The 12,868-nt window shown below is 51.6% G+C and overlaps 1 protein-coding gene across 9 annotated transcripts in view; it reads left to right on the plus strand.

Annotated features, from left to right (window-relative positions):
* Positions 1-12,868, plus strand: part of NAV2 (neuron navigator 2) — a 397,014-nt gene that overhangs the window by 54,829 nt on the left and 329,317 nt on the right. The window contains exon 1 of one of the 9 annotated variants that reach the window (XM_044258959.1): positions 11,894-11,914. The exons of the other annotated variants lie outside the window; for them this stretch is intronic. Coding sequence (XP_044114894.1) covers positions 11,906-11,914 — 9 coding nt within the window. The 5' untranslated portion in view covers positions 11,894-11,905. Of the gene's footprint in view, positions 1-11,893; positions 11,915-12,868 lie in introns of those variants that run through there. 9 annotated transcript variants of the gene reach the window in all.

Raw genomic sequence — 12,868 nt, forward strand, 5'->3', positions numbered from 1 at the left:
CCAAGCTCCCAGCCCAGCCTCCAACCCCCCGCCCCACCCTTGGCTTCCTCGGGGAAGATAACCACAAGTCTGTCCAGTGAAAACAGACCCATCACTATCTCTTCCCTGCAGAGGCGTCAACCCCTGCCAACTGCGGAGAGACGGCGGGGTCTTGACACAGCCTGATGTTTACCCCCTCCAGGAGCCAAGGGTTCCAGTGGGGATGCTGGAGCCCTGCCAGGCCTGGGAAGGAGGGGGAGAAGCCAGGGAGCGTGGGCTCCTCTGGGTTCTGCAGAGCGGGCACGTGCGGGGGAACTTCCCAGTCCACGATGGGCCTCCCTCACTGCACGGTGAGTGGGTCTTGAAAAAACATAGCCTCCTGTCTCTGCTTTCTCAAGGAACTCTCTTCAGAACAGGCTGGTGCTTTCCATGCCCTCCTCAGGAAGAAGAGCAGGAAGGGCAGTCAGCGCCCCCTCCCCTGGGTCCCTCCTTGAGGACTGGGTGGCCAGGCCAGAAGCCCGGGGCCAGCAGCTCTGCTTGCGTGATGTGATTCCATTCAGTGGAGTCTGCGGAGTTGGGCCAACGGAGAGGAGCAGACGAGGGCTGCGGGGCTTCCTCTCTGAGAATCCCTCAGGAGCCTTTTCAAATGGCCTGGGGCAGTGAAAGAACGTGAAAACAGGTACAAGAGGAATTATTAAAAGAACTAAGGCCTTTGTCCTGGGCGGGAAGCATGAGCACTGTCGAATATCTAAAGGTCCGCCCAGGCTAGTTCAAGGTGGCCTCGGTGGGGTGCAGGGAGGAATGATGGGGAAGAGTGCAAGGAACCATGCAGACATCTCCAAAGAAGGAGAAAGAACTCCCTTGGGGGCAGTGAGCTCTCCATCATGGCAGGGGTTCAGGCAGAGAGAGGAGACCCTCTTGGCAGGGACCTTGCCAAGTCGGAGTGTGCGCCCGGGGAGGGAGACAACTCGGGGATCATGAAGGCCTGCCCAGCCCTCTGGGAGCCTGTGGCCCTATGAAGAGAGAGGGGATGACGTGGATGGAAATGGCCTGGCATCTTCTATGCAGGCGTGCTCTGTGCTGGCCTTTCCCACCTTCACCCTGGACCTCAGTTGTCCCTCTTGTTCTGTCTTGGCCCTAGCTCCCTGTGACGCCAGGCCTCGCTATTACTTTTTCTTCCTGTAATAGCCACCGGCCCTGCACCCTGCCCTTTTGTGCCCTGCTCATTGCTGGGTGACGTCACTGGTTAATGGTCAGGTGACTCATTCTGGGGCTTTCTCAAGTGACATGATGCCACTGCCTGGGTGCAAAGCTCCTTCCCCTGGAACAGTGGTCTCAAGTGTAAATGGGCATCAGAATGAGCTGTAGGCCTTATAAAACAACAATGACAAAGCAGACTGCTGGGTCCTACCAGAGTTACTCTTTCAGTAGGCTTGTACTGGTGTCCAAGAATTTGTATTTGAATACATTCCCAGGTATTGCTGATGCTGTAGGACCAGGGACTGCACTTGGAGAACTTCTGTTCTACGAGACCTATAATGCCGAGGGCCATGGGTCCAAGGCTCTGGGTTCAGACAAACCCATGATGGAATTCCACCATTTATGAGTTGTGTGACCATCGGTAATTTACCCAACATCTCTGTACTTCTGTTACCTCTTCTGGATACTGGTGATGGTACCACTTTCAGAGAGTCATTGGGAGGATTGAAGATACTGATTTATATAAACAGCTTCGTGTCTGGGATATGCTAAGCATGCAGAAGCTCCATAAATGTTAGCAGTTCTCATGATCAGAAGAAGATGAGGGCTATTTCAGACACTCCACGCCTCCCTCTGTAGGACAGTGGTGTCGGAGCAAAGGCACACACATCCTCCTCCCATCGTGCCCCTGGGTAGGGCCAATCCCATTGTTATTTCTTACCATCTGCTCCATGCTGGAAGGACGGGGATTCATTATCAGTACGGCCATCCTTCAAACCTTGGGTTTGTGTCAGGGGCCGGCCACACATTCTGAATGACTGGCTTTCAGTGTGACTCTGCAGGATCCGGCCTGATAGAAACCAGATTGTGTGTAGGACACAGGGGTGGGGTCATCTGAGTTCTCCTGTCATGTTTCTGTTGGAGCCCCGAGGCCCCCATTGTCTCATCATCACTCAGAGCCTGTGGTCTTTGGCCTGGTTGTTATAAGGATAGAAGTGCAAGCTTACGTCTCTGGCTGCAGGGTCTCAGAATTAAAGGAGCAAATCTAAGAGTGACGTCAGAGGGACTCGGGCTGCTTTGAATGTTTGAAGAGGGAGACCTGCCGGAAAATACATCCCGGGTTCCACCTTGTGGGACACCAATCCTGAAGTGGGTTCCTTGCAGGAGTAGCTTGAGAAGTGCTCTACCCAAAGGGCCCTGCCGTGAAATACACTTGTGAGTTGCTCCATTTACAATTGCCTGCCTAGAGCTCCAGGGTGCTCACTAGCATATGTAAGCTTCTCAAAAGTCCTACAGTGGAGACGCATAGGTAAGGCTGTTGAACATACTCTAGTCTGTTCTCATCAATTAATTTTGGGAAACTAGTTCTAGGAATTTATGGTTTTTCAAGGGCCTTCATAAGCAGTGTCTCACCTGATTTTTTAAATAATCCTTAGAAGTAAATATGTTCATACCCATTTTACTAAGAGGAGGCTGAGATGCAGAGAGATTTATAACTCACTGTAGGTCACGGGGTATTTAAAATACTATCTACAGTTGCATGATCTGAGAAACAATTTGTGCATTTGATAGAAGTTTGTTTGTAGTGGCAGCAATCATTAAAATGGAACACAACCAAAAAACAAGCAAAAAAGGGGGAAAAAAGACCCCACTAACTGGCCATGACACCTATGATTTGTAAAAACCCTTTCAGTGAAGTATATTAATTTTACTTTTGACCTTGGACTCACCTTATGGTTACGATATTACTACACAGAGACAGGACAACACAGGTGAAGTATGTCAATTCTGCAGCCACTGCTTCAATCCAGGCAGTGTCACTTACTAGCTCTGTGACCTTGAGCAAGTTATTCAACTTTTCTGTGCCTGGTTTCCCCTCTGTGAAATGTAATTTTTACACCTGTAGCACAAGGTTACTATGATGATTCAATGAGATATTACGTGCAGACCTCTCAGAATGGCCCATAATCCAGAAGACACACTTCGGAAAGTGTTAGCTATTTGCGGCTACTCTTACTTTTGTTAATAATAAGAATACTATGTAAAGTCCCCGTATCTTGAGGACCCGCAGAGAGGGTGTTTAGATTGGAGCCCGTAGGTCTAAGACTTAACCTGGCCTGCTCACTGAGCAGCTGTGCAACTTTGGACGGCTCGCTTAACCTCTCTGTGCCTCGGCGTACTCTTCGGAAAATGGGATCACGCCCGCCATCTAGCTTAGGTCACAGAGTGGTTCTAAGAAAAGCCACCTGGGTAACCGATGTGGAAGTGCTTTGACAAACATAAAACTAGGTCATCACGAGTTCTCCGTGTCCACATCTGACTGGAGCATGCGCAGGGAGGAGGGTGCAGGCGGGGAAGAACGGCTCTGCTGGTTGTGTCCTAGGACCCGAGAAATGCCCAGAAGTGCCGAGGCGTTTCATCAACCGCAACAGTTCCATGGGCCTGCACAGTCATTAGCGGTGCCGAGAGAGTTTTCCTTTGCTAAACAATGGCGCCCTCATTCTGGGATTTCCCGGGTTGTCCTTGTTGACTTTGGAATAGAGGGTGATTGTGTCCGCACTGTGTCGCCCGGTGCATCTCAGACATCTGTTTCCTCCTGTTTACCCTCATTCATGTGTACCAGACCCACAGTACCAGCCCCGCGCCTCACCCTTGTGACATTCATCACAGGTACCCTCTCCTGGGCGGGGTGGGGGGAGGCCTTCAGAGTGTGTGTGTGTGTGGGGGGGCAATCTCCTGTGAAATTAGGCTGCCTGACAAAAGTGGAATCAATTTACCTGCTGCTTTTGTTCCAAGGGAAAAGCCTCCAGAGCCCCCATTGGGGAATAATATTTAACCCACTTTAAGGATATTTGTGTTCCTTTCATCTCTCAATCATGAAAAGCAGTGGCATTTCCTACAGCACCAGTTTATTAGGGAGGCGCTGAGTTCCTCAACAGTGCCCAGGACGTGTAGACCACAGCCCCTTGGGAAAGACACTGCCTCTTAAATTGCTAACTTTAATCCCTGGTGACCAGAACTGGCCCAGAATGAAAGGGCTGATCCCACGGGGAAAATAAAATAAACAAAACCACACCACCCTCTTCCCCCACCAAACCACAACCACCGAAAACAAAACAAACTAACGCAACCCAGTGAGAGTTTGAGGATGACTCCAATCCAGACCGGGTCTCTGAATCATTCGGTCGCAAAGCCAGAACCGAACACAAAAATTAGAAACCACTGAACTTCCTTAAGTGCTTTGACAATAGCTATCCATATTTCTGTGTCCATAGTTCTGTGGCAGAATTTTTTAAGACTTTTTTAAAATTTTTACTTTGAACAGTTTTATTTCCCCTCACATGAACCCCTAGCCCAACTGCGGGGGCTGGATAGGCCTAAATGGGTCTTTAAGCTACCTCCGAAAATGTCTGCAGTCCCCATGCCCTGGCACCTCACTGGGGTCAGAGCAGGAGATGCAGCCCCTCAGAGGACAGGAGGAAGAGGGAGGAGAGAGGGCTGGTAACATGGAGGCCCTTCAAACGGGGGGTCAGAGGTCACCTAAAGATTGCACAATTTCCACCCTTATCTGCTTCACTGAAGTAGTGAGGGGGAGGGGGCTGGAGGAGGAGCCCCTGGGCCTGAGATGTTGAATAGAGCAAATAAATACCAGGGGTACCTGGCAACCCGGGGATCTGAGGGGGAAGCAGACCTGCTCTTCCAAACTGTGTCCTAGGCTGCCTGGGACCATTCTGGCTGCTTTGTGTGTCAAAAGCCTCTTTCCCCAGAGCTTTACACTTGGTCTTTGATTATTCATTCATTCTTCCTGAAATTTAGTGTTTGCCCTAAGCTCCTTCTATGTTTGGCAGTGTTTGGGAGGCTGAAGGGAAAAATAACACATAATCCTCACTCTCCAAAAGCTCTTCTTCTAGTAGGATTTAAAAGGAAATGTCCAGGGGCACCTGAGTAGCTCAGTGGGTTAAGCCTCTGCCTTCGGCTCAGGTCACGGTCTCAGGGTCCTGGGATCCAGCCCCGCATCGGGCTCTCTGCTCCGTGGAGAGCCTGCCTCCTTCTCTCTCTCTGCCTGCCTCTCTGCCTGCTTGTGATCTCTGTCTGCCAAATAAATAAATAAAATCTTAAAAAAAAAAAATGGAAATGTCCAGTATCTAGATCCCCAGCAAGCAGGCGAATCTTTAGTCTGGCAAGGTCACCATGGGTTTCGGAGAGCCCGCCTGAGATGCTATGGTGCCCTGTTTCCAGCCTCCAACTCAGTTGGGTTTCTTTTCAGTGCATTCCACACAGGGCAGCAGAAGTGTTCTATAGAAGGGCCCGGGATTTTCCTGGACAATTATGGGGGCGGGGGGGCTGGATGAACGTTAAGCCCCCTATAGTCCTGACCTTCTGAATATATTCATTCCATCTGATAATACCAACAATAAGCCCAGCACTGTTCTGAGTGTACAAAGATGAATAAGATGGAGTACCCGTTCCTAAGCAACTTACAATCCAGTGGTAATAATACTCCTATCGACACGAACACAACAGCCAGTGAGTGTACCGAACCCCAACTGGGGAAGGAGATGGAGGATTCCAAAGGCTGGCGAGAAGGCAGAAACAAAGAGCTGGGGACCCCAGAGGAGAGGAGAATACGTTCTCAAAGGGGAGGGTTCGAAGACAAGTTCACCAACTAAGTTACTTTTGCTCTGGATCCTGACAGACCTACATGATATCATTTGGCAGACAAAGGAAGGAAAAGCATTTCCATGCTTTTTTCCATGCACACCTGAGCAAAGGTGTGCAAGGCAGAGTGAGCAGCCTGCGGGGACACAGGGAAGAGCCATGGGAGACACTGCCCCACTCAGACCCTGACGCCCCCAGCACTGAAAGGAAGAAAGTGAATTGTAGGAGGGGCCAGAAAGAGACAAATTAAACCCTGTTCAGGGAACACGCTACAGGCGAGATGCCTGTACATAATTCTTTATCTCACAAAAAAAGAAAAGGCGTGGGGGAGGGAGAGAAATCCTTTGCTAGCCCAGCCCAGCCCAGCCCACCCCCTTCTAGGGACGTATTCATTCATTTGTGGGCTTGTCAGTGTGACATTGTGTCTGCCCTCCTGAAAGCCATACATCTTACATTCAAACCCTCCCATCGCCTTGGACCCCCCGCAGACCCCAATGTTCCAAGTGACCTTTTGGCAGGGGGCTCTGTCCCCTCCAAGGCTGGTGGAGGGGGAGAGGGCACCTCTTGGGGGCTCACCCTCCTGGTCCCAGCTTTCTGCTCCAGGAAGGATTAGTGCTTTTTGTAAATTTGACTCTCCATTCCTGAAAAGCCTGCCAGCTGTGTACCTTCCACGAGTCTTTTATTTTTATGTCTTCCTCCATATCCAAGATCTCCAGGCCCTCCCAGAAAGGGAAGGAGACTTCAAAGAAACCTTAAGCCACTTGCCAAAATATCTGTTTGCAGAGTGTCTTCATCCTTTCGGGGATGGCATTTCGGAGACTGCCTTTCCTGTGTGTAGTATGACAATACCATGGACACAACAGAGGTAGGGGGCAGGCAGGCTGACCCCAGGGATGCTCCCGTTGGGCGGTCCCGGAGCTGATCGGACAGAGCCAGACACTCTCCCTGGGGAAAATCACTTTTCTTTGCATTGCTTTGATGAGAATTGAAAGGTGCCCTGTGCCATGCTTAATAAATAGCGGCAAATAGGACTAGGATTTTCCTTTGACAGGCAATGCTAAACTCTTCTGTGCTATTTTACTATTCAGGCCCTGTTATGTGGGGGAAAAAATAATGGACTCCCTATGTTAAAAGCTATTAGCTTCTTTCCTACCTCTGGGGTGGCCCACGGCTCTTGGTTCCTCCTTTGTCATCCTTGTGCCATGTAAAAGCCAACATCTGTCCTGTGTGGGTGGAAAGGCTTCAGCCCACGTTCTATGGGCAGTCTAGAGAGCCCATTTTGTCTGATATTCCCCGGGCTGGCCCCCGCAGTGTCTGAACTTTTCCCCATTAGTCACTGCTTTGGCTGAGCAAGTGGAAGACCCCTGTTAAGCTGGAATACGTTATCTGGGAAACACATTAAGCCATTAACAGCTGGACACAAATTAGTTTATCAGACAGGGGCCGGACTTGCAGAATGTAGGAGGGAAAAGGGACTTTACAGATGATCATTTTAGAGGTGAGGGAAAAGAGGTCTGCAAATAGCAGGTTTGGGGAATGGGGATGCCAGGCCTGAAACCCTGCTTTCTGGTCTGAATCTCTTCCTCGTCTTTATTCTGCCTTGAGGAACAAGAGAGAGACTCCAGCTTTCATTCAGGAGATACCACAGGCCTCCCCTGGCTCCCCTGGTACTGAGAATTCAGAGAAGACTAGGAATAGGGAAGACAGACATGGAAGGAAGCAAGGGCTGAGCGATGTGGGTCGCATCCCTTGGATGCTGGGGATGAGAAGGTCTGGAACAGGACACTATCAGCAAGGGTAGATCTAGTGTCTGGTGGGGGCGGGGTCAGTGCCACCAAGGGTTACACAATACTGGAATTTAGGGCCCTACCTTGTGGCTACCATGAGAGTTCAAGAGAGGTCACGACCAGGGAGCTGAACTAACCTTGGGGTCAGCACTGAAGAGGCAGGTGCAAGGGATGGGCCAGAAAGCCAGGAGCTGAAAAAGGAGGCCCACTATGAGGAGGAAGAAGACCACGCATTCAGGGCAGACCTTCACAAGCATTGCTCCCACCGCTGTGTCCCATGTGGCCAACATGGGCTGATCTCTTTCCCTTAATTCACATCAAAGGACTTGGTGGAAGATCACAGAACTAGGGGGAAGGAGAAGAAAGGTGCTGGGAGAGGCAGCCTGGGACAGGATGAAGAGCTCTCCAAGATGTAGGAGGTTTTAAGGAGGTGCTTCTGTTTCCGAAAATCGGCACGGTCCTGACACCTGCTTGGGTGAACTCAAAGCCATGACCCCCGGGAGTCACCCACTGCATCAGTGGATGGCTGGTGACGTTGGTGTCCTTTTCTTTACACCTCTCCTTATCCAGGGCCACGGATGTCCTCTCTGTGGCAGCGGCCAGGTGTGTTTGAAAACACTCAAGCCCCGTCCTTGTCCTTCACGTAGCAGGAAATAAATGTTGCTGGGGAGCTGTGGTGGCTGGGGCAGGGTGTGGGTGACCGGGTGTGTGCGATGGGGTGGACGTGTGGGGACGGTGCCTCCATCCCACAGTCACAGTTCCAGTCACAGCTGGGGGGGAGGCGGGGTGACCCCGGAGGGCTTACTATCAGAAGGGATCCTCTATCCCCTGCATGGTTTCAACAGCCTTCTAACGGGTCTCCCTCTCTCCAGCCTCCACCTTTCCAAACTCGCCTGCTGTTCCTAGAGAGGTCCTCCAAAAATGGGGAGTCAGTCAAATCATTCCCCTGGTTTATAAGGATGAAGGGTAGGATCACCTTCACAACTCCATTTCCTGCCCCTTGGTCTCCTCCTGACCACACAGCACCTGCCATGCGTTTTCTTGCATGGGCTGTCCCACCTTCCTGGGATGCTCTCCTCCTCTTGCAGAATCTGCCCTCATCCTTCCAGATGCAGGTCAGTGCCACTTCTGTGAAGCTATTCCATGCTTCCTGTCTTGGTTATAGCTTTTTTTTCTTTAGGGCCCAGCTGTACACCATACAACCCTCCTTTGTAGCACCTGTCAATTTGCACTGCAATGGTGGGTGTATGTGTCCGTCATTCAATAGATCGTATGTGCGTGTGATAGGGAGTCCTTCCTGATTCTCAATGCCCAGCACAGTGCTGGGTACATGCACAGGGTAGATGCTCAAAGAATGTTTGCTCAATGAGTCAGTATACCTATGGTCTGAAGCGTATAAGATCTGAAAGGCAAGGCCAAGGATTCATTCTTTTTATTGAAAGAATGACCCAACCCCTGCTTCTGCCTTGACCATGAGTGGGATTGTCCATCTTTGACCAGCAAAGATTTTGACTGGAGACTAATTGCTCTTTCAGTGGCTTTCTGGGGATGTGTAGTTTTTTCATGTTTTGGGGGTATCCTAAAGAATATGATAAACCTAGGGACGCCTGGGTGGCGCAGTTGGTTGGACGACTGCCTTCGGCTCAGGGCGTGATCCTGGAGTCCCGGGATCGAGTCCCACATCGGGCTCCCAGCTCCATGGGGAGTCTGCTTCGCTCTCTGACCTTCTCCTCGCTCATGCTCTCTCTCACTGTCTCTCTCTCTCAAATAAATAAAAAAAATCTTTAAAAAAAAAAAAAAGAATATGATAAACCTATAGATGCTTCCCCAGAAAATGCACAAATGCCCAGTCTCACAGTATTTCATACAATCAGGAGGTTTCTGGACGGCACGTCCTCCCACCTAGCTCCAAGACCCCTGGCTTAACATAGCTGTCATAGACAACTTGTGTTTTGCTCTCTTGGCTGATAAGATTGGTCCAGCTTTATTTTCAGAGAAAAAAAATAATTATTTTAAAATCTTGTTTTCCAAATATAGGAATACATTATAATATGGATACGCTTTCTCACATGACATATGCTACCCCCCTTCTGTGTTTCCCTAGGATGTCCCCCTTCCCTTTAAGCAGCAAATATGCCTGCCTATGTTGCACTCGCCAGAAAGATGCATGGAGATGCACATAGGACAGTCTTTTGCAGTCCTCAGTCTCTGTCAGGGCCCAGACAGGATGTGGGATATGCTGTCCTGGTCTGGCTCTATCCTTTTGCAGAGGAAGCTGTAGGAACTTAGGACATTGTCAACAGAATTTCATTTGGGAAACATCTACTGAGCTCCCACTCTGTGCCACGCACTGTTCTAGGCACTTGGTGATACAATAGGGGAACAAAACAGACAAGGCCCCTGCTTTCATGGAATTTATAGCCCAGTGGGACAAGGCAGACAATAAACAAGGATATAAGTTAACTACATTCACATAGTGAACAGGACAAAGGAAAGACAACAGAATATGCAAAGGGGAAGGTCGCTACATGAGAAGTCAAAAGGCCTTTTGAGGAGGTGACATGAGAATTGAGGTACAGGCAGGTCTAGGAGAATCAGAGATCCAGGGAGAGACACTGTCAGGTGCCAAGGTCCTGAGGTGGTAAGAATTTCAATGTGTTAGAGAAAAAGAAAGACCACCACCTCTACCACCCCACCACTGCTGCTGGAGCACAGTAGGCAAAAGGAAGACAGTGGGGCATGAAGTCCTAAGCCATGAAAAGAGTTGGGATTTTTCATCTGTGAAGGGAAAACAAATCGCGAGAGCTTTAGGCAGGGTAACATTTTGATCTAATTGGCATGTTTGGAAGATCACTTTTAAAAGGTTTGGACCCCTATTACCACCTCCCCTTACTCTGAAGAGTTTTGACTACTGAAATGATGTGTAATAAACCAATTCCATGAATTCTCATCATGGCTCTCTACTAGCAGGGGACAGCCAGGTATTAATCCTAAATTGTCACCACCGCAGGGATTAGACAAGCCCTGAGTTCTGGGTAGGCCATGCCCTCTTGCCTTGATTCCTGAGCCTTTTCAAGCTACTGAAAGTCTCTGGGGACCCTGCCAAGGCTTGGCCTGGGAGGTGAGGAGGTCAGAGGAAGACACAAGGTAGAGGGGACAGGCCTGAGAAAGAGCCTGTGGCAGGTGAGGCAGGCAGAAGAGGAAACAAAGGCCACACAGTCTCTTCCCCTTGTCTGCCTCCCCTGTCATCGCCTGCCCCCTCCTCTGCCCCACCCCCCCACCCCCGCCCAGGGCCACGGATGTCCTCTCTGTGGCAGCGGCCAGGTGTGTTTGAAAACACTCAAGCCCCGTCCTTGTCCTTCACGTAGCAGGAAATAAATGTTGCTGGGGAGCTGTGGTGGCTGGGGCAGGGTGTGGGTGACCGGGTGTGTGCGATGGGGTGGACGTGTGGGGACGGTGCCTCCATCCCACAGTCACAGTTCCAGTCACAGCTGGGGGGGAGGCGGGGTGACCCCGGAGGGCTTACTATCAGAAAACTTGGGTGAGTTCGGTGCTGAGAGCAAATGCACACGGAGCCGGGCACGCGTTGGGAGGGGTGCGGTCCGTGTCCGGGCTGAGGACCCGCGAGCCACAGACTGCAGCCCACTGCTCCCCCGCATCGAACCTCTCCGTTTGTGCCGAAGCCTGCCGGGCTACTGGCGCCCTCCCCGAAAGAGTTAAGGACCTCCTTCCCTTCCAACCATCTTGCCCCTAAGCCCGCACCCGCCACCGCTGGGGGGCTAACCCGCCCACCCGAGCGCAGGGGCCTTGCGGAGCGGCCCGCGGGCCGGCGAGGGGGCGGGGAGCCCGGCGGCCCCGACTCCCGCCCCCTCCCCGCTGCGGCCCCAGCGGCCTCCGCGCTGCAAGGCGCGGGCGTTCGGACGCAGGGGGAGTTGTTTGATTTGGCGGAGGAGAGGAGGCTGGCGGGGAGAGAGCGGGGGAGGCACGGGAGCCGGGCAGCGTGGGGGCCGGGCGCCGGGCTCCGGGCACCGTCCCCCCCACCCCCAAACCGCCGCTCGCGCGCGGCAGGGGCCAGGGCGGGGGCGAGGTGGCCGAGGGCGCCGGGGATGCCCGAGGGTCCGGGGCGGAGACGACGACCGGTCCGGACTGCCCGACCTGCCTGGCGCGCGGGCAGGTGCTTCGGCCCCCTCCCCCTTTTTCTCCTTTCCTCCCACCTTCCCTCTCTGCCCTGAAGTAAGATGAGCGTGATGCTGTGGCGCTGGGAACAGAATAACACCACCATGAAGCTGGTAAGGTGGACTGCAGACCCCCTCACTCCCGGGGGTCACTGTCCCACTTTTTATCCCCCACCCCTCTCCCCATCCTCTTTGGGAATTGTCTCCCGCGATGAAAAGCCCCTGAAATGCATTTTGTACGTGGTGTTTCCACGTACAGAAGAGAGATTTCAGGCTTGTTTTAAACCAGGGAAAGTCCATGTGTGTATGTGTGTGTGAGTGATTGAAGGGGGGTGGGAATGGGCTGCAGTTTCTCCCGGTCCCTTCCACCTACTAATTCCTGGGGATCTCCTGGGTTGCACATGCTGGGGATTGTGTCCTGCGAGTAGGTCTGCGCCCTCACCACCGTCCCGGGTCAACGTGGTCTGCACACCCGCCCCCATTGTGTTGGGATAGTTGGGGAGACACGCCGGTGCTGGTGCTGATCTCTGTTGCCGTTTGGTTTGTTTGGGGGAGAGGAGAAAAAAAAAAAAAAAAACCACAACCTGAGGCTAGCTTGAATGAGCGTGGATTCCGTTCTCGGCCTCTCACAATAGCTTAGTTTTCTTCCTTGCATGCAAGAATCTTCTTGGTTGCAGGTACTTTTTCCCTCCTCCGTTTTCAAAAATAACCGCTCCTAGCTCCTGGGAGGGCTTAGGAGAGCAGTGTTTTCCTCTCTGCCCCAGGAAGCCTGACTTGTTTCTCCAGCCTAAGGAGAAAATGTAATCAGAAGGCTCTTCTCTGGGTTTTGCTTTTGTGATTTGTTTCTTATCTGATGGTTTCAAGTAGACCCTAATTCCCCACTGAAGTCAGCCAGCGGTCTGGCCAAGTTAGCTTCCCCCTTGGATGTCAGGTTCCTCCAGAGTAGAATGGGGCAGGTTCTCACCATGTGTTGCTGATGTAGGGATAAGAGACCATATTTGAGATTTTCCTGGCACATAATAAGAGCTCAGTAAGGACTGGGTATCATTAATAAGCTGGAATTCATAC

The sequence above is a fragment of the Neovison vison genome, chromosome 7 (genome assembly GCF_020171115.1).
Source record: "Neovison vison isolate M4711 chromosome 7, ASM_NN_V1, whole genome shotgun sequence".
In the NCBI taxonomy this organism is placed as follows: domain Eukaryota; kingdom Metazoa; phylum Chordata; class Mammalia; order Carnivora; family Mustelidae; genus Neogale; species Neogale vison.